General features: G+C 43.4%; 2 protein-coding genes across 3 annotated transcripts in view; both read right to left on the reverse strand.

Annotated features, from left to right (window-relative positions):
- Window positions 1–13,746, reverse strand: part of LOC135515575 (receptor-type tyrosine-protein phosphatase beta-like) — a 141,899-nt gene extending 128,153 nt beyond the window's left edge. The window contains 3 exon segments of the mRNA XM_064939196.1: window positions 1,123–1,380; window positions 10,973–11,255; window positions 11,515–13,746. Coding sequence (XP_064795268.1) covers window positions 1,123–1,380; window positions 10,973–11,255; window positions 11,515–11,592 — 619 coding nt within the window. The 5' untranslated portion in view covers window positions 11,593–13,746.
- A 691-nt stretch (window positions 13,747–14,437) lies between these two features.
- Window positions 14,438–22,714, reverse strand: part of LOC135515576 (receptor-type tyrosine-protein phosphatase R-like) — a 58,683-nt gene continuing 50,406 nt past the window's right edge. For both annotated transcript variants that reach the window (XM_064939197.1, XM_064939199.1), the window contains one exon: window positions 14,438–21,066. In XM_064939197.1, the coding sequence (XP_064795269.1) occupies window positions 20,973–21,066 (94 nt within the window). In that variant the 3' untranslated portion in view covers window positions 14,438–20,972. The remainder of the gene's footprint in view (window positions 21,067–22,714) is intronic.

A 22,714-nucleotide genomic window follows, 5' to 3' on the forward strand; every position in this document is an offset into this window, starting at 1 on the left:
AGGCTTGGTTGGGTAGGGAATCTGTTGGGAAAGAAAGCAGGCTTGGTTGGGTAGGGACTCTGTTGGGAAAGAAAGCAGGCTTGGTTGGGTAGGGAATCTGTTGGGAAAGAAAGCAGGCTTGGTTGGGTAGTGACTCTGTTGGGAAAGAAAGCAGGCTTGGTTGGGTAGGGACTCTGTTGGGAAAGAAAGCAGGCTTGGGCCCTGTGTCCATACCAGACCCTAGCACTCAGTCTTTCCCATACACTCCACAGGGAGCAGAGGAGAGGAGAGGTTGGCATCTTCCCATATACTCACTATCCCATTATTCGTGTGGGCTGATGACTATGTGAGAAGCTCAAGGCTTAAAATAAATATCTGATCACCGAAGCGCTTTCCTGTTTTTAATTATTTTTTATTTTTTTACCTTTATTTAACCAGGCAAGTCAGTTAAGAACAAATTCTTATTTTCAATGACAGCCTAGGAACAGTGGGTTAACTGCCTGTTCAGGGGCAGAACGACAGATTTGTACCTTGTCAGCTCGGGGGTTTGAACTTGCAACCTTCCGGTTACTAGTCCAACGCTCTAACCACTAGGTTACCCTTGGTGCAATATGACTTTAATAGTTACAATTACATTTTTATTTCTAAATATAGTGATGATCCTAACTTACAAATATTTTTTATTTATTTCACCTTTATTTAACCAGGTAGGCTTGTTGAGAACAAGTTCTCATTTGCAACTGCGACCTGGCCAAGATAAAGCATAGCAGTGTGAACAAACAACACAGAGTTACACATTGAGTAAACAATAAACAAGTCAATAACACAGTAGAAAAAAAGAAAAAAAAGAGAGTCTATATACATTGTGTGCAAAAGGCATGAGGAGGGAGGCGAATAATTACAATTTAGCAGATTAACACTGGAGTGATAAATGATCAGATGGTCATGTGCAGGTAGAGATACTGGTTGGCAAAAGAGCAGAAAAGTAAATAAATAAAAACAGTATGGGGATGAGGTAGGTAAATTTGGGTGGGCTATTTACCAATGGACTATGTACAATAGATGTTACGTCGCTGTTACAGATGCTGACGTCATCTAAGAGAGTCCATTCCAATGAATCCCATATCATGACTGAGTCCTTACCCGTCTGTATTTGTCTTGAGGTGGTACTCTGGCGTCCCCCTGCCTCCGTCACCATGGTGATGTTATACACGCGCCCTGGCACCAGGTCGGTGACAGTGTAGTCTTTAGCGGTGCTCTCCAGAGTCAGGTTCCTCACCACACCCACTCGGTCGGTGAGCAGTAGCCTGAAGCGCTCAGTCCTCCCTGGGCCAGGCTGCCAGGAAACTCCCAGGCTGTCTGATGTCCCAGACACCTGTAGGCCACTGACTGTCGATGGACCTGAGTGATAGAAGGGGCTGTCAGTGACTGAAACAAGATACCATACATCAAGCTAAGATTAAACAAAAGTCATGTTGGCAATTCACTTATAAAGCACAGGTACATATTTTGATATTCAAGCAAACAAGTTTTTCAACTAAACTCAGCCAAAAAAGAAATGTCCTCTCACTGTCAACTGTGTTTATTTTCAGTAAACTTAACATGTGTAAATATTTGTATGAACATAACAAGATTCAACAACTGAGACATAAACTGAACAAGTTCCACAGACATGTGACTAACAGAAATGGAATAATGTGGGGGGGGGGTCAAAATCAAAAGTAACAGTCAGTATCTGGTGTGGCCACCAGCTTCATTAAGTACTGCAGTGCATCTACTCCTCATGGACTGCACCAGATTTGCCCGTTCTTGCTGTGAGATGTTACCCCACTCTTCCACCAAGGCACCTGCAAGTTCCCGGACATTTCTGGGGGGAATGGCCCTCACCCTCTGATCCAACAGGTCCCAGACGTGCTCAATGGGATTGAGATCTGGGCTCTTCGCTGGCCATGGCAGAACACATTCCTGTCTTGCAGTATATCACGCTCAGAACGAGAAGTATGGCTGGTGGCATTGTCATGCTGGAGGGTCATGTCAGGATGAGCCTGCAGGAAGGGTACCACATGAGGGAGGAGGATGTCTTCCCTGTAACACACATCGTTGAGATTGCCTGCAATGATAACAAGCTCAGTCCGATGATGTTCTGACACACCGCCCCAGACCATGACGGACCCTCCACCTCCAAATCGATCAGCCTCCAGAGTACAGGCCTCGGTGTAACGCTCCTTCCTTCAACGATAAACGCGAATCCGACCATCACCCCTGATGAGACAAAACCGCGACTCATCAGTGAAGAGCACTTTTTGCCAGTCCTGTCTGGTCCAACAACGGTGGGTTTGTGCCCGTAGGTGACGTTGTTGCAGGTGATGTCTGGTGAGGACCTGCCTTACAACAGGCCTACAAGCCCTCAGTCCAGCCTCTTTAAGCCGATTGCGGACAGTCTGAGCGCTGATGGAGATTTTGTACATTCCTGGTGTAACTCGGGCAGTTGTTGTTGACATCCTGTACCTGTCCCGCAGGTGTGATGTTCGGATGTACCGATCCTGTGCAGGTGTTGTTACATGTGGTCTGCCACTGTGAGGACGATCAACTGTCCATCCTGTCTCCCTGTAGCACTGTCTTTGGCGTCTCACAGTACGGACATTGCAATTTATTGCCCTGGCCACATCTGCAGTTCTCATGCCTCCTTGCAGCATACCTAAGGCACGTTCACGCAGATGAGCAGGGACTCTGGGCATCTTTCTTTTGGTGTTTTTCAGAGTTAGTAGAAAGGCCTCTTTAGTGTCCTAAGTTTTCATAATTGTGACCTTAATTGCCTACCGTCTGTAAGCTGTTAGTGTCTTAACGACCGTTCCACAGGTGCATGTTCATGAATTGTTTATGGTTCATTAAACAAGCATGGGAAACAGTGTATAAACCCTTTACAACAAAGATCTGTGAAGTTATTTGGATTCTTACGAATTATCTTTGAAAGACAGGGTCCTGAAAAGGTGACGTTTCTTTTTTTGCAGGTCAAGGGGATGACTGGTCAGGGGAATGACAGGTCAGGGGAATGACAGGTCAGGGGAATGACAGGTCAGGGGAATGACAGGTCAGGGAATGACAGGTCAGGGGAATGACAGGTCAGGGGAATGACAGGTCAAGGGAATGACAGGTCAGGGGAATGACAGGTCAGGGGAATGACAGGTCAGGGGAATGACAGGTCAGGGGAATGACAGGTCAGGGAAATGACAGGTCAGGGGAATGACAGGTCAGGGGAATGACAGGTCAGGGGAATGACAGGTCAGGGGAATGACTGGTGTACAACGCTGTGACACAATGTTTCGTTAGGAGAGGAGTGACAGCAGGCAGATCTTCACAGAAAGTAGACAGAGCTGCAGGTCTTTAGTCTCTGAGAGGAATGACTGGGACTGTTACACCATGTGTCAGAGGTGTGGTGGTAAATTAAACTACACAGAGACTGATGACATTACTGTTACACCGTGTGTCATCAGAGGTGTGGTGGTAAATTAAACTACACAGAGACTGATGACATTACTGTTACGCCGTGTGTCATCAGAGGTGTGGTGGTAAATTAAACTACACAGAGACTGATGACATTACTGTTACACCATGTGTCATCAGAGGTGTGGTGGTAAATTAAACTACACAGAGACTGATGACATTACTGTTACGCCGTGTGTCATCAGAGGTGTGGTGGTAAATTAAACTACACAGAGACTGATGACATTACTGTTACACCGTGTCTCATCAGAGGTGTGGTGGTAAATTAAACTACACAGAGACTGATGACATTACTGTTACACCGTGTCTCATCAGAGGTGTGGTGGTAAATTAAACTACACAGAGACTGATGACATTACTGTTACACCGTGTCTCATCAGAGGTGTGGTGGTAAATTAAACTACACAGAGACTGATGACATTACTGTTACACCGTGTCTCATCAGAGGTGTGCTGGTAAATTAAACTACACAGAGACGGATGACATTACTGTTACACCGTGTGTCATCAGAGGTGTGGTGGTAAATTAAACTACACAGAGACTGATGACATTACTGTTACACCGTGTGTCATCAGAGGTGTGGTGGTAAATTAAACTACACAGAGACTGATGACATTACTGTTACACCGTGTGTCATCAGAGGTGTGGTGGTAAATTAAACTACACAGAGACTGATGACATTACTGTTACACCGTGTCTCATCAGAGGTGTGGTGGTAAATTAAACTACACAGAGACTGATGACATTACTGTTACACAATGTCTCATCAGTCAGAGGTGTTGTGCCATGGCAGAACAGAACAACACAGCACTTCATAGAACTAGAGAGACTCTGAGAACAGACCAGTAGAGAGACTCTGAGAACAGACCAGTAGAGAGACTCTGAGAACAGACCAGTAGAGAGACTCTGAGAACAGACCAGTAGAGAGACTCTGAGAACAGACCAGTAGAGAGACTGAGAACAGACCAGTAGAGAGACTCTGAGAACAGACCAGTAGAGAGACTCTGAGAACAGACCAGTAGAGAGACTCTGAGAACAGACCAGTAGAGAGACTCTGAGAACAGACCAGTAGAGAGACTGAGAACAGACCAGTAGAGAGACTCTGAGAACAGACCAGTAGAGAGACTCTGAGAACAGACCAGTAGAGAGACTCTGAGAACAGACCAGTAGAGAGACTCTGAGAACAGACCAGTAGAGAGACTCTGAGAACAGACCAGTAGAGAGACTCTGAGAACAGACCAGTAGAGAGACTCTGAGAACAGACCAGTAGAGAGACTCTGAGAACAGACCAGTAGAGAGACTCTGAGAACAGACCAGTAGAGAGACTCTGAGAACAGACCAGTAGAGAGACTCTGAGAACAGACCAGTAGAGAGACTCTGAGAACAGACCAGTAGAGAGGCTCTGAGAACAGACCAGTAGAGAGACTCTGAGAACAGACCAGTAGAGAGACTCTGAGAACAGACCAGTAGAGAGACTCTGAGAACAGACCAGTAGAGAGGCTCTGAGAACAGACCAGTAGAGAGGCTCTGAGAACAGACCAGTAGAGAGACTCTGAGAACAGACCAGTAGAGAGACTCTGAGAACAGACCAGTAGAGAGACTCTGAGAACAGACCAGTAGAGAGGCTCTGAGAACAGACCAGTAGAGAGACTCTGAGAACAGACCAGTAGAGAGACTGAGAACAGACCAGTAGAGAGACTCTGAGAACAGACCAGTAGAGAGGCTCTGAGAACAGACCAGTAGAGAGGTGCGTGGTGGAGATGGCGGAAGCAGATAGGATTGTTTCATGGCTGTTTAAAGTTCTCTGGCCACTGCTTCAGCCCCATTCAGGCCCTGAGCCCCCGCTAGCCCGCTGGGAGGGGATGATGGGAAGCGAGAGAGGAGAAAAAGGGGACCTTTTAGATGGGTGGGGAGGGGGCAGGAGGCGAGCCCTGACTCCCTATTCCAGGCAGGCAGGCGCCCATTTGGGTGGGTACAGTGGTGCGTTAACGAGCCTCTCCTGTGGTGGTACTGACAGAATAGAACAATGACATTCTGGAGTGACAGAACGACGTTATATTTTGTAGACAATGAAACTTGACACAGACGATGAAACTAGACTTTTTAATGTCTACAGTCACATTGGAATGACAAGGATGCATTCATGTATTTTCTTCTAATTAGTTTAAATGTTAGTACGATACCTCTAGCCATGGATGATCTAAATGCCACTGTGTTATCTAAATGTTTTATGTGTTAAAATAGCTCTAGATAAGAAGTGATAGTCCAGCTGAGGGAGGGCATTGTGCCCAGAAAGGGTCGGAGTTCAGTATGAAGTACAACACATTCAGAAAGTATCCAGACCTCTTGGCTTTTTCTAAATGATTTGTTACGTTACAGCCTCATCAATCTACACACATAATGACAAAGCAAAAACACGTTTTCACAAAATGTCTACAAATTTATTTTAAGAAAACAACGGAAATGATCAAATTTACATACGTTTTCAGACCCTTTACTCAGTACTTTGTTGAAGCACCGTTGACAGCGATGACAGCCTCGAGTCTTCTTGGGTATGACGCTACAAGCTTGGCAGACCTGTGTTTGGGGAGTTTCTCCCATTCTTCTCTGCAGATCCTCCCAAGCTCTGACAGGTTGGATGGGGAGTGTCGCTGCACAGCTATTTTCAGGTCTCTCCAGAGATGTTCAATCAGGTTCAAGTCCAGGATCTGGCTGGGCCACTCAAGGAAATTCAGAGACTTGTCCCGAAAGCCACTACTGCATTGTCTTGGCTGTGTGCTTAGGGTCGTTGTCCTGTTGGAAGGTGAAGCTTCGCCCCAGTCTGAGGTCCTGAGCGCTTTGGAGCTGGTTTTCATCAAGGATCTCTCTGTACTTTGCTCCATTCATCTTTCCCTTGATCCTGACTAGTCTCCTAGTCTCCACATGATGCTGCCACCACCATTATTCACCATAGGGATGGTGCCAGGTTTCCTCCAGATGTGACACTTGGCATTCAAGCCAAGGAGTTCAAACTTGTTTTCATCAGACCAGAAGATCTTGTTTCTCATGGTCTGAGAGTCCTTTTGGTGCCTTTGGCAAACTCCAAGCAGGCTGTCATGTGTCTTTTAGTGAGGAGTGGCTTCCTTCTGGCCACTCTAGCATAAAGGCCTGATTGGTGGAGTGCTGCAGAGATGGTTGTCCTTCTGGAAGGTTCTCCCATCTCCACAGAGGAACTCGGGAGCTCTGTCAGAGGGACATCGGGTTCTTCGTCATCTCCCTGACCAAGGGCCTTCTCCCCCAATTGCTCAGTTTGGCCGGGGGCCAGCTCTAGGAAGAGTCTAGGTGGTTCCATACGTCTTCCATTTAAGAATAATGGAGACCACTGTGTTCTTGGGGACCTTCAATGATTCAGAAATGTTTTGGTACCCTTCCTCAGATCTGTGGCTCGACACAATCCTGTCTCTGAGCTCTATTGACAATTCCTTTGACCTCATGGCTTGGTTTTTGCTCTAACATGCACTGACAACTGTGGGAAATAATATAGACAGATGTGTGCCTTTCCAAATCATGTCCAATCAATTGAATTTACCACAGGTGGACTCCAATCAAGTTGTAGAAACATCTGAAGGATGATCATGGAAACAGGATGCACATGAGCTCAATTTCGAGTCTCATAGCAAAGGATATTTCTGTTTTTTATTTTTAATACATTTGCAAAAATATCTAAAAACCTGTTTTCACTTTGTCATTATGAGGGTATTGTGATGTCATTAAGGGCTATTGTGATGTCATTATGGGGTATTGTGACGTCATTATGGGGTATTGTGATGTCATTATGGGGCATTGTGATGTCATTATGGGGTAGTGTGATGTCATTATGGGGTATTGCGATGTCACTGGCTCCAGGTCATCTACAAGTCCATGCTAGGTAAAGCTCCGCCTTATCTCAGTTCACTGGTCACGATGGCAACACCCATCCGTAGCACGCGCTCCAGCAGGTGTATCTCACTGATCATCCCTAAAGCCAATACCTCATTTGGCCGCCTTTCGTTCCAGTTCTCTGCTGCCTGTGACTGGAACGAATTGCAAAAATCCCTGAAGTTGGAGACTTTTATCTCCCTTACCAACTTCAAACATGTGCTATCTGAGCAGCTAACCGATCGCTGCAGCTGTACATAGCCTATTGGTAAATAGCCCACCCATTTTCACCTACCTCATCCCCACACTGTTTTTATTTATTTACTTTTCTGCTCTTTGCACACCAGTATCTCTACCTGTACATGACCATCTGATCATTTGTCACTCCAGTGCTAATCTGCAAAATTGTAATTATTTGTTATTGACTTGTTAATTGTTTACTCCATGTGTAACTCTGTGTTGTCTGTTCACACTGCTATGCTTTATCTTGGCCAGGTCGCAGTTGCAAATGAGAACTTGTTCTCAACTAGCCTACCTGGTTAAATAAAGGTGAAATAAATAAAAAAAATAAAAGATTATGGGGTATTGCGATGTCATTATGGGGTATTGTGATGTCATCATGGGGTATTGTGATGTCATTATGGGGTATTGTGTGTAGATTGATGATTTATTTATTTTTTTAATCGATTTTAGAATAAGGCTGTAATGTAACAAAATGTGGAAAAAGTCAAGGGGTCTGAATATTTTCGAATGCACTGTATGACTAGAGTCTGTTGAAGGTCTTAGAATGACCAGACTAGAGTCTGTTAAAGGTCTCAGTGTGATGTATGACCAGACTAGAGTCTGTTAAAGGGGACAGTGTGATGTATGACCAGACTAGAGTCTGTTAAAGGGGACAGTGTGATGTATGACCAGACTAGAGTCTGTTAAATGTCTCAGTGTGATGTATGACCAGACTAGAGTCTGTTAAAGGTCTCAGAATGATGTATGACCAGACTAGAGTCTGTTAAAGGTGTCAGTGTGATGTATGACCAGACTAGAGTCTGTTAAATGTCTCAGTGTGATGTATGACCAGACTAGAGTCTGTTAAAGGTCTCAGAATGATGTATGACCAGACTAGAGTCTGTTAAAGGGGACAGTGTGATGTATGACCAGACTAGAGTCTGTTAAAGGGGACAGTGTGATGTATGACCAGACTAGAGTCTGTTAAATGTCTCAGTGTGATGTATGACCAGACTAGAGTCTGTTAAAGGGGACAGTGTGATGTATGACCAGACTAGAGTCTGTTAAAGGGGACAGTGTGATGTATGACCAGACTAGAGTCTGTTAAATGTCTCAGTGTGATGTATGACCAGACTAGAGTCTGTTAAAGGTCTCAGTGTGATGTATGACTCGACTAGAGTCTGTTAAAGGGGACAGTGTGATGTATGACCAGACTAGAGTCTGTTAAAGGTCTCAGAGTGATGTATGACCAGACTAGAGTCTGTTAAAGGTCTCAGAATGATGTATGACCAGACTAGAGTCTGTTAAAGGTCTCAGAGTGATGTATGACCAGACTAGAGTCTGTTAAAGGTCTCAGTGTGATGTATGACCAGACTAGAGTCTGTTAAAGGTCTCAGTGTGATGTATGACCAGACTAGAGTCTGTTAAAGGGGACAGTGTGATGTATGACCAGACTAGAGTCTGTTAAAGGTCTCAGTGTGATGTATGACCAGACTAGAGTCTGTTAAAGGGGACAGTGTGATGTATGACCAGACTAGAGTCTGTTAAAGGTCTCAGTGTGATGTATGACCAGACTAGAGTCTGTTAAAGGTCTCAGTGTGATGTATGACCAGACTAGAGTCTGTTAAAGGGGACAGTGTGATGTATGACCAGACTAGAGTCTGTTAAAGGGGACAGTGTGATGTATGACCAGACTAGAGTCTGTTAAAGGTCTCAGTGTGATGTATGACCAGACTAGAGTCTGTTAAAGGTCTCAGAATGATGTATGACCAGACTAGAGTCTGTTAAATGTCTCAGTGTGATGTATGACCAGACTAGAGTCTGTTAAAGGTCTCAGTGTGATGTATGACCAGACTAGAGTCTGTTAAAGGGGACAGTGTGATGTATGACCAGACTAGAGTATGTTAAAGGGGACATAGCATGCTGAGAAGGTCAAGAGCAGTGCCATGCACCCTAATCAGCCCAGGCCCTGTGAACCAAACATAGTGTCCTGCCCTCCACTCCCACACCCCACCCACAGGACTCCCTGTATCCGTTAGTACAAAGGGACAATGGAGTCAGGAAATAGCTGGGGTGAGAGAGAGAGAGAGAGAGAGAGAGAGAGAGAGAGAGAGAGAGAGAGAGAGAGAGAGACAGAGAGAGAGAGAGAGAGAGGGGGGGGGGGGCGATAGAGAGAGTCTGGAAATATACACTTAAGGTCAGATACTTCTGTTCTGGATCCCTGCCAAGTGTATGTTCACTTATACAGATATAGGATCTTCATTTGAGCCAGTTTGCTACAGCAGAAAAATAATCCTACAGCGACAGGACATGTGAATTATTATGTGGATTATAATTAATGGACATTTATATAGGGGTTGATACGTAACAAAAAAAAGGGCAAATCAAGTAAGACATTTCAAAGGGGAAATTGCAAACCTTAGAATACTTTTAAAAACTAAAATACTCTACAAGTTTGCATTTCCTGCTGTGCCGTTCTCATCAACGAAAGAGGGATCAATTTAAGATCCTACATCTGTAGATCCATTTGAGTACATGTGCCGGCAAACACACATACACCCACAAGAAAAAAAACACACACACACACACACACACACACACACACACACACACACACACACACACACACACACACACACACACACACACACACACAAGAAAACACACACACACAAGAAAACACACACACACACACACACACACACACACACGCACACACGCACACACACAAGAAAACACACACACACAAGAAAACACACACACACAAGAAAACACACACACACACACACACACACACACACACACACACACACACACACACACACACACACACACACACACACACACACACACACACACACACACACACACACACACACACACACACACACACACACACACAGTTACTGGGTTTATCACTCTCTCTCAGCAGGGTTTCAGTTCCTGTGGTCATATGAGTGAAGCCGAGGGAAAAGCACATGGAATGTAACAAAACGCCAGTATGATGTGATGACAGGCAGCAGAGAGCTCTCTCCCTCCTCGGACACAAGTGGAAAGCCTGCTGCAACAGATAGTAGAACAGGTACCCCCACTACGTATCCCAGAGTAGAGGAAACGTGGCAACCATAACAACACAGTCAGAGAAGCTAATGACACGTGGATATAAGACATTAGAAATGCATTACTCCCATAATAAATATCAATGAGAAAGAGTGACTATGAAACACTGATTAAACTGTACATCATTTGCCGTACACAAATCATACTATTAGATATTGATTTGAAATATACAAATCAAGGAGAAAAAACAACGACAAATCTATCGTCTCTTTTCCATAAATATATAATCCCCAACAAAACCCCAACTCACTGGTCTGCAGGGTGACATTGGCCCGTTGTCCATCGGTGGTCGACATGATTTGCAGGGTGTATGATGTTCCGGGTTGTAAACTCACTACCTGGCATTGAAATGTATTGTTCTCCTCCAGTTCCTCCACACAGTGTGTGACGACAGAGCTACTGTCCACAGATAACACAGTGAAGTGACACTGCTGTCCCTCCGTAGTCAGTCTCAGTGTTATAGATTCCAGACTGCTGTCGGCCTCGGTCACGTTTATGCTGCATTTCTGGTCCTCGGCGACGGCGGTGACACACTGAAAAGATATGATGTAAATGCGTCAAAATAACATTGTATATAGGATGTGTAAAAGCTTTGTTGAGACCAAATGATTTGGTGAAACTCAAAACACAATAGTATCATACAAACAGCAGCCTCTATCTCTCTCTACCCTAAAGAAACGTTTGCCAAATAAATGAACAGAAATAAACTTTTGAAACTTTTTGATGAGACTACCATCAAGTGGTTCATTGGATATGATATTATATATATATGATGGACAGAATGAGACTTACCAAGAGAATCCCTGATGCCACACAAAGTGTTAAAAAAACCTTGTTACATTTCAGCATTTCGATTGTTGATTTATACATTATTCACGTCCCCAAAAATTTAAATCCAAAAGAGCATAATCCAAAACCATACTCCAAACAAAGATATACGGCAATCAGCAGAACTGCTTCATCCACTTGAGTACAACTAAATCAGCAGAACTGCCTCATCCACTTGAGTACAACTAAATCAGCAGAACTGCCTCATCCACTTGAGTACAACTAAATCAGCAGAACAGACTCATCCACTTGAGTACAACTAAATCAGCAGAACAGACTCATCCACTTGAGTACAACTAAATCAGCAGAACTGCCTCATCCACTTGAGTACAACTAAATCAGCAGAACAGCCTCATCCACTTGAGTACAACTAAATCAGCAGAACTGCCTCATCCACTTGAGTACAACTAAATCAGCAGAACTGCCTCATCCACTTGAGTACAACTAAATCAGCAGAACAGCCTCATCCACTTGAGTACAACTAAATCAGCAGAACAGCCTCATCCACTTGAGTACAACTAAATCAGCAGAACAGTCTCATCCACTTGAGTACAACTAAATCAGCAGAACTGCCTCATCCACTTGAGTACAACTAAATCAGCAGAACAGCCTCATCCACTTGAGTACAACTAAATCAGTAGAACTGCCTCATCCACTTGAGTACAACTAAATCAGCAGAACTGCTTCAACCACTTGAGTACAACTAAATCAGTAGAACTGCCTCATCCACTTGAGTACAACTAAATCAGCAGAACAGTCTCATCCACTCGAGTACAACTAAATCAGTAGAACTGCCTCATCCACTTGAGTACAACTAAATCAGCAGAACTGCTTCAACCACTTGAGTACAAATAAATCAGCAGAACAGCCTCATCCACTTGAGTACAACTAAATCAGCAGAACTGCCTCATCCACTTGAGTACAACTAAATCAGCAGAACAGCCTCATCCACTTGAGTACAACTAAATCAGTAGAACTGCCTCATCCACTTGAGTACAACTAAATCAGCAGAACTGCTTCAACCACTTGAGTACAACTAAATCAGTAGAACTGCCTCATCCACTTGAGTACAACTAAATCAGCAGAACAGCCTCATCCACTTGAGTACAACTAAATCAGCAGAACTGCTTCATCCACTTGAGTACAACTAAATCAGTAGAACTGCCTCGTCCACTTGAGTACAACTAAATCAGCAGAACAGCCTCATCCACTTGAGTACAACTAAATCAGCAGAACTGCCTCATCCACTTGAGTACAACTAAATCAGCAGAACTGCCTCATCCACTTGAGTACAACTAAATCAGTAGAACTGCCTCATCCACTTGAGTACAACTAAATCAGCAGAACTGCTTCATCCACTCGAGTACAACTAAATCAGCAGAACTGCTTCAACCACTTGAGTACAACTAAATCAGTAGAACTGCCTCATCCACTTGAGTACATCTAAATCAGTAGAACTGCCTCGTCCACTTGAGTACAACTAAATCAGTAGAACAGCCTCATCCACTTGAGTACAACTAAATCAGTAGAACTGCCTCGTCCACTTGAGTACAACTAAATCAGTAGAACAGCCTCATCCACTTGAGTACAACTAAATCAGTAGAACTGCTTCATCCACTTGAGTACATCTAAATCAGCAGAACTGCTTCATCCACTTGAGTACAACTAAATCAGCAGAACTGCCTCATCCACTCGAGTACAACTAAATCAGCAGAACAGCCTCGTCCACTTGAGTAAAGCTAAAGTCCTGTGAAGCCTTGCAGTTGCAATGTTCCAAAGTCGCCCAGAATGTTTTTCTTCTTCAGATAATTCAGTAGTAAGGAACTCCTAGTAGACGTTGTGTGAAACCAACTGATCACTGTTTCACTTCCATCCAATTCCTCCTCCGAACAGTGAGATACTTGAGTCCTTACAGGATATCCTCAACCAGTAGAGTGTTTGTATGACTCCAGCTCCAAACTTCCACAGCGTTCAACCAGACCCCCTTAGACTACGGATATAGAACTTTGGTGGTTATGAGTCAAATAGTGCGCAGTTGATGCTTCATTCTCTATAAGTTAAATTTCAATAAAAATATTTTTAGCTTTTATGTGTCTCTAAACTTTCCCCCTTGGAGAGAGAGAGAGAGTGCATCAAAAGTCTTTGTTCTCCAGAACTACTTTTATGCAGTCCACTCCTTTTTCCCCTTCCTCTCTCTCTCTCTCTCTCTCTCTCACCCTCTCTCTCTCTCTCACCCTCTCTCTCTCTCTCTCTCACCCTCTCTCTCTCTCTCTCTCTCTCTCTCTTCTCGCTGTCTCTCTCTCCCCCTCTCACTGTCTCTCTCTCTCTCTCGCTGTCTCTCTCTCCCCTCTTGCTGTCTCTCTCTCTCCCCCTCTCGCTGTCTCTCTCTCTCTCTGTCTCTCTCTCACTGTTTCTCTCTCTCGCTGTCTCTCTCTCTCGCTCTCTCTCTCGCTGTCTCTCTCTCTCTCTCTCTCGCTGTCTCTCTCTCTCTCTCTCGCTGTCTCTCTCTCTCCCTCTCTCGCTGTCTCTCTCTCTCGCTGTCCCCTACTCTCTCTCTCTCTCTCTCTCAATGAAACCAACTCTTTCAGTAAACCTCAGAGCTCGAAATGTATTCGAATTTCTGGCAACTGAGCATAGTCTGTTGGGTATGACAACAACATCAAACCTCAACAACTACAGTTTCCGTTGACATTTTCACAGATCTATAGTGCAGTCTGGAGCCCTGAAATACTGTAGACAGCAGCCATGTTTCAGAGGCTGTGCCTTTTGACTGTGTTTCAACATTTCACTTGAACAAATTTCACTTTACAACATCTCACTTTTCAACATTACAATTTTTTTAAATGCTGAAGAGAGGCAAGGATGAAATTAAAAACAGATCAGTGTGTGATAGTTCGAAACAGTTTCTCTTTATTGGCAGTAGGGACTATAAAGTCAACGTCTTACAGTAGGTACAGTATCAGCAGTTTCAATAGGTACAGTATCATTTTCTGTTTAGGTACAGGGCAGTTTAGTGGCATCTTCAAGCCGTTAACTGTCTAGCCAAGGTAGTACAACTCTCAACGTAGTACTCTCAAGGTAGTACACCTCTCAACGTAGTATTCTCAAGGTAGTACAACTCTCAACGCAGTACTCTCAAGGTAGTACAATGTAGTACTCTCAAGTTAGTACAACTCTCAATGTAGTACTCTCAAGGTAGTACAATGTAGTACTCTCAAGGTAGTACAACTCTCAACGTAGTACTCTCAAGGTAATACAACGTAGTACTCTCAAGGTAGTACAACTCTCAACGTAGTACTCTCAAGGTAGTACAACTCTCAACGTAGTATTCTCAAGGTAGTACAACGTAGTACTCTCAAGGTAGTACAACTCTCAACGTAGTACTCTCAAGGTAGTACAACTCTCAGCGTAGTACTCTCAAGGTAGTACAACTCTCAACGTAGTACTCTCAAGGTAGTACAATGTAGTACTCTCAAGGTAGTACAACTCTCAACGTAGTACTCTCAAGGTAGTACAACGTTGTACTCCCAACGTAGTACAACTCTGCACAACACAGGGTAGTAGAGTAACATCCAGGAATATTCCTTGTGCAGTACAGTAATATAGTCCACAGAACACTTCAGAGCTGTCTTAAGTTCATAGCATGGCTTCAGTACTAAACCCTCAGTAAACCACCAAAACAATTACTCAACACACTGTTTTAGTTTTAGCTAAGTTTTAGATTTTAGTTTTGGTCTGTTGTTTTTTTGAATAAACACTACAAGAGTTGGAATACAGATTAATGGCAACATATTTCCTCCGCACCAGCGAGTATTCAGTGAACAGATGTCCAGTCGTACAGTAGAAGATAAAACCCCCTTTTCCCCTCAGTAGTAGGAACAACACAAACAGCTGTTTAAGGCCTGCACCTCTCCTTGTGCTGCCCTCCAAACACGTACATTTCATTAAAGCATACATACAATATGTACAGCTTATATCAGATATATACATAGTTACTACTGTGGTTATTATGTCGGACAAGGAGAGAACGAATCACAACGTTCAAGTCCATTAGTAGTACATCAGGGAAGAACTCATAGGCCTGAGTCCTAAACGCCACCCTCTTCTCGAGATAGAGCTCTGATCACAAGTAGTGAACTATGGGCCTGGTCAAATGTAGTGCACTTTAAAGGCTCTAGGGCCCCATTTGGAACGCAGACCCTTTGTCCTCCTGGCTAATATGGCCATTAAGCCCACATAGTGGATGGATACAACTCTACTAACAGTAAACAATATGCACGGACGGTTAACGTTTCATGTATTCAAAACCTTTTTTCTTTGTTAATCACAAATAATAATACAAAAATCATCCATAAGTACATAGAAAAAGTGAAATGTTTCTCAAATCATTGTCGCACAACAAACAACCATCTGTATCCTCCTTGGTCGAACACTTGCACATTTTCAGCAGCAAGATAGATTCCTATGTGGTCCTTATAGATATGCCTGACCACATGATGTTTAATGGTCCTTATAGATATGCCTGACCACATGATGTTTAATGGTCCTTATAGATATGCCTGTCCACATTATGTTTAATGGTCCTTATAGATATGCCTGACCACATTATGTTTAATGGTCCTTATAGATATGCCTGACCACATGATGTTTAATGGTCCTTATAGATATGCCTGTCCACATTATGTTTAATGGTCCTTATAGATATGCCTGACCACAATATGTTTAATGGTCCTTATAGATATGCCTGACCACATTATGTTTAATGGTCCTTATAGATATGCCTGACCACAATATGTTTAATGGTCCTTATAGATATGCCTGACCACATGATGTTTAATGGTCCTTATAGATATGCCTGACCACAATATGTTTAATGGTCCTTATAGATATGCCTGACCACATGATGTTTAATGGTCCTTATAGATATGCCTGTCCACAATATGTTTAATGGTCCTTATAGATATGCCTGTCCACAATATGTTTAATGGTCCTTATAGATATGCCTGACCACAATATGTTTAATGGTCCTTATAGATATGCCCGACCACATGATGTTTAACAGCACTTTCAGATGTAGTGTATATAAATTCCTCCATCATGCATATTCATGACTTGCACCTCCATCACTCGGGCGTGTCATGCCATTGTTATGAACGTCGTCAAGCCGCCCTCTACCGGAGGCATTCTGGACGGAGGCTAACTACTGTTTCGTCAAAATTACACTACAGTGCATGGAAATACGATGACATTGTAAAAGTAGTCACATATTTAGTGGGAAACAACTTAATGCCAGCATTATCATGTCTTCAAATTTACTTTGCCATGTCTAATGTTGTCAGTAGCTTGTAAAGTTCGTCGAAAATAGCTAGCAATGCTAACGTTAGCTAGCTAAAATCCGGTGGCCTCCCCTCAATTTTAGCGAGCTAGTGAAAGTCAATCTGGCGACATTCAACGTTTTCCTACAAATGATTTGCCTCATTTTGAATTTCATTGTATTTCCAATCCACTGTAATGCGATTTTTGATGAAATCTTCATCAGCGCTCATTGACGATGCATTTAGCAAAATGCTCAGTCGGGCATCAGTCCAACATGAACGTTTAAAACAATATTGTGATCAAACTTGCAACCTATGAATATAATGTACATGAAGAGAAGCATAATGTCCGGCTATTGATCACTAAAACCCGAGCCCGGAACACACATTACTCTGCTTCCCTACTGTTTCAGTGAAATAGTGATATATTCAGTTTGAGGTTCCAGGCTACTAAACTATTCTAAATCAGGATCTGTATGGGCAAGCAGCTTTCACGAGAAGAACTTTGGCTGTTTGTGGGAATCGTCTTGTTGAGTTAGAAACCCTGGTGGAGTTAAGGAAATGACCTCAAGGATGTCTTGTTTGAAGAGGAAGGAGCAGGGAGGGGTATTTGTTTTGTCTAGAGTCCACCCTGAATACCACTCTGCTTCACTAGTGAGACCATAGTGAAATGGAGCACTAGTCAGGATAGATTCCAAGCTAGTAATTGTGCAACACACTTCAGATTTTTTAGGAATTACCAGAAAAGTTTGAAGGGAGTCATGTCCAATCTACAGTTGAAGTCGGAAGTTTACATACACTTAGGTTGTTGGAGTCATTAAAAGTAATTTTTCAACCACTCCACAAATTTCTTGGTAATATATATTTTTGGTCGGTTAGGACATCTACTTTGTGCATGACACAAGTAATTTTTTCCAACAATTGTTTAGACAGATTATTTCACTTATAATTCACTGTATCACAATTCCAGTGAGTCAGAAGTTTACATACACTATGTTGACTGTGCCTTGAAACAGCTTGGACAATTTCAGAAAATGATGTCATGGCTTTAGAAGCTTCTGATAGGCTAATTGACATCATGTGAGTCAATTGGAGGTGTACCTGTGGACGTATTTCAAGGCGTACCTTGAAACTCCATGCCTCTTTGCTTGACATCATGGGAAAATCAAAATAAATCAGCCAAGACCTCAGAAAAAATTTGTAGACCTCCACAAGTCTGGTTCATCCTTGGGAGCAATTTACAAACACCTGAAGATACCACGTTCATCTGTACAAACAATAGTATGCAAGTATAAACACCATGGGACCACGCAGCCATCATACCGCTCAGGAAGGACACACGTTCTGTCTCCTAGAGATGAATGTACTTTGGTGCAAAAAGTGCAAATCAATCCCAGAACAACAGCAAAGGACCTTGTGAAGATGCTGGAGGAAACAGGTACAAAAGTATCTATTTCCACAGTAAAACGAGTCCTATATCAACATAACATGAAAGGCTGCTCAGCAAGGAAGATGCCACTGCTCCAAAATCGCCATAAAAAAAGCCAGACTACAGTTTGCAACTGCACATTGGGACAAAGATCGTACTTTTTGGAGAATGTCCTCTGGTCTGATGAAACAAAAATAGAACTGTTTGGCCATAACGACCATCGTTATGTTTGGAGGAAAAAGGGGGAGGCTTGCAAACCAAAGAACACCATCCCAACCGAGAAGCACAGGGGGTGGCAGCATCATGTTGTGGGGGTGCTTTGCTGCAGGAGGGACTGGTGCACTTTACAAAATAGATGGCATCATGAGGTAGGAATATTATGTGGATATATTGAAGCAACATCTCAAGACATCAGTCAGGAAGTTAAAGCTTGGTCGCAAATGGGTCTTCCAAATGGACAATGACCCCAAGCATACTTCCAAAGTTGTGGCAAAATGGCTTAAGGACAACAAAGTCAAGGTATTGGAGTGGCCATCACAAAGCCCCGACCTCAATCCTATAGACAATTTGTGGGCAGATTCTGAAAAAGCATGTGCGAGCAAGGAGGCTTTACCTAGGTGTAACCTGACTCAGTTATACCAGCTCTGTAAGGAGGAATGGGCCAAAATTCACCCAACTTATTGTGGGAAGCTTGTGGAAGGCTACCTGAAACGTTTGACCCAAGTTAAACAATTTAAAGGCAATGCTACCAAATACTAATTGAGTGTCTGTAAACTTCTGACCCACTGGGAATGTGTTGAAAGAAATAAAAGCTGAAATAAATGATTCTCTCCACTATTATTCTGACATTCCACATTCTTAAAATAAAGTGGTGATCCTAACTGACCTAAGTCATGGAATTTTTTACTGGGATTAAATGTCAGGAATTGTGAAAAACTGAGTTTAAATGTATTTGGCTCAGGTGTAAGTAAACTTCTGACTTCAACTGTATGTGTTCGGCATTTAGAAGCTACAGTATATCAGAGTTTGAAATCAGGGTCAGATAATCCAGACAATTTGTTTTTATAAGTGTCTGATTGACATTATCTTTGTAATAATGGTTTTGTTCCAGAGGTAAAAGTGTGTGGGAATCTATACCATTCAGTCATACAGAGAAAACATCATGTCTAAAAGTACCAAACGATCATGAGTTTACTGTTACACAGCAAAACATTATCTTAATATTGTATAAAACTAAAAATAATTATTATTACTATAATTGAATCTATATGATCAACAATTAAACATAACATGACATGTCATTTAAACGCAAACGTTTACATTTTGGTAAAGAAAGTTGTCATATATCTGTGATGCTTAAAGGCCCAACGCAGCCGTTTTTATCTCTATTTCAATTAACTGCCTTATTCCAACATCATAGTATGTGTATATATATAAAACACAGGGGGGGGGTGGAAATCATGTTTTTGACTGCACTGGGCCTTTAATGGTCAACACAATATACCTGAGGATGGATTTGAAAGCTAAGAAATGGAAAATAAATGATATTCTGAAAAGAAAAAGGTTTTGTTATTAAGATTTACTGATGAAATGTCGTTTCAGAGCCAGCGTAGATCACACGGCACCTGATAACAGAGAGCTTTGGTATGGAACATTGGATCACACGGCGGCCATGACAGTTCTCTGTGAATAAGGTAGATCTATAGGATGGCCTATAGCAGGGGGCTGCCAAACTCAATTCCTGAAGGGCCGCGTGTCGGCTGGCTTTTTATGTTGATTATTTGCTTCCAATTCAGTGTGTATAATGGCCATCCCCATAGTGTAAAGACCTTTTGATGTGTAGTACCGTGCAGACAGGCCCAATCGTTCCCTCACCTTTCATACACTGATCTTTCAATGGATGATCAACATGCTAGTAGAGGTACAGTATATGGCCGAGGGGCAGCTTCTAGTGTGTTACTGAGAGAAAAGCCAACCTCCAATGGAATATAACAGTCTTCAGAATAATACCCTTTGTGGAACAGCACATAGTTTAAAAAATAAACAAATAATCACAATTCAAATATATCCTAGTAAAGTCACAAAGACAAGTGCTATTCATTTCGACAACGTACCTTTTGCTTTTTAATAGAAACACCATGGACGATTCAAGGACCACAGACTACCTGCCCATCTACTGTAGCACATAGTAGTAAGAGGTCAGAGTGTAGGTATACTACAGAATCAATATCAGGCAATCTGATTGGACAGAGCTGCAGTATCAGAGAGTTTGATTGGACAGAGGCAGGTTGCTCACAACAACGTTTTCAGAAGCAGAGCTGCTCACGAATGACAGGAAGTAGTAGAAGAAGAAGAAGAAGAAGAGGAGGAGGAAAGAGAGGAAGAGAAGAAAGGATACATTACATTCAGAGACATAATCACCTGTCCACACCTCCATCTCTCTCTCTGTAAGGAGACTCAATCAATCAGCCAATAGCAGTCCAGGCTGTCCATACATGTCCACAAAGACAAAGCCCACAAGGACATCTACCATCCAATCGTCACCCGAACATCCACTTCCTCATTAGTCACATGACCTCACTGTCACCAGGTAAGATAGGTCCTTCCCGCTAGGGGGAATTAAAATCCACTTCCTGGAAAAACCTGGCATGTTTTAACGAAAACTTCCTGGCCTCTGTTCATTGGCCGGTGTCGGCGGAGAGGCGGGTCTCGAAGAGGCTCAAGGCGTGGTGGACAAACTCGTACTGCTCCCCTGTCTGGATCAGACCTCCTCTGAAAAGGACACACAGAGACAAGGCAGCCATTAGAATCCCGGCTAAAATAACAACATGGACCAGTGACAGTGGTAGCATGGTAAACATGCTATGAAATACAAGGAGTGGAAAATCATTTCAATGAACTAAACCTTGCATCAGTTGCGGCCATGCTACTGTCTGGAATATAATGGATCCATCTCAAACTGTGACTGAAAAACATCTCTTATTTTAGTGCTGCTGAACATTTGGATCATTAATTACCAATGTTCTGTCTCATAATAATTTAACCATTTAGGATTCTCTCCAGCTCATTTAATCCTGAGGTAATGAGTCACGATAAAAGGTCCTTTCAACTCTTACTCAGTCATCTAAACGGTACAGTGGCAGTTTGCTTCAGTACATTTTGTTCAATGATTAACTAAAGCTCAACCAAGGCAACATTCATTATGAAGTCCTTGATACCCTGTTGAGCTGCAGGCTACTGCTTCATCCCAAAGGATGATTGCTTTATCCTGGAACAGACAGGATGTAGGAGATATTTCAGCTTAAACCCTGTTCAGGCTCAGGCTCAGGGGATGTGTGTGTGTGTGTGTGTGTGTGTGTGTGTGTGTGTGTGTGTGTGTGTGTGTGTGTGTGTGTGTGTGTGTGTGTGTGTGTGTGTGTGTGTGTGTGTGTGTGTGTGTGTGTGTGTGTGTGTGTGTGTGTGTGTGTGTGTGTGTGTGCGTGCGTGCGTGCGTGCGTGCGTGTGTAAGAGATAGGAACATATTATCACGTTCTGTCCCTCTCTTGTAAAAAAAAAAAAGTTTCTTAGCATGATTTATGTCACACCCAACTACATCCCCCCTAACATCCATCCTGACGCCACATCCATCCATCCTGTCTGTCTGTCTGTCCTCACCCAGCCACACCCATCCTGACTGTCTGTCTGTCTGTCCTCACCCAGCCACACCCATCCTGTCTGTCTGTCTGTCCTCACCCAGCCACATCCATCCTGTCTGTCTGTCTGTCTGTCTGTCCTAACCCAGCCACATCCATCCTGTCCGTCTGTCTGTCCTCACCCAGCCACATCCATCCTGACTGTCTGTCTGTTCTAACCCAGCCACATCCATCCTGACTGTCTGTCTGTCCTCACCCAGCCACATCCATCCTGACTGTCTGTCTGTCCTAACCCAGCCACATCCATCCTGTCTGTCTGTCCTAACCCAGCCACATCCGTCCTGTCTGTCTGTCCTAACCCAGCCACATCCATCCTGACTGTCTGTCTGTCCTCACCCAGCCACATCCATCCTGTCTGTCTTTCCTAACACAGCCACATCCATCCTGTCTGTCTGTCTGACTGTCTGTCTGTCTGTCTGTCTGTCTGTCTGTCTGTCTGTCCTAACCCAGCCACATCCAACCTGACTGTCTGTCTGTCCTAACCCAGCCACATCCAACCTGACTGTCTGTCTGTCCTAACACAGCCACATCCGTCCTGTCTGTCTGTCTGTCTGTCTGTCTTAACCCAGCCACATCCAACCTGACTGTCTGTCTGTCCTCACCCAGCCACATCCATCCTGACTGTCTGTCTGTCTGTCCTCACCCAGCCACATCCATCCTGACTGTCTGTCTGTCTGTCCTCACCCAGCCACATCCATCCTGACTGTCTGTCTGTCTGTCCTCACCCA

Source organism: Oncorhynchus masou, chromosome 27 (assembly GCF_036934945.1).
Source record: "Oncorhynchus masou masou isolate Uvic2021 chromosome 27, UVic_Omas_1.1, whole genome shotgun sequence".
NCBI classification, from domain to species: Eukaryota; Metazoa; Chordata; class Actinopteri; order Salmoniformes; family Salmonidae; genus Oncorhynchus; species Oncorhynchus masou.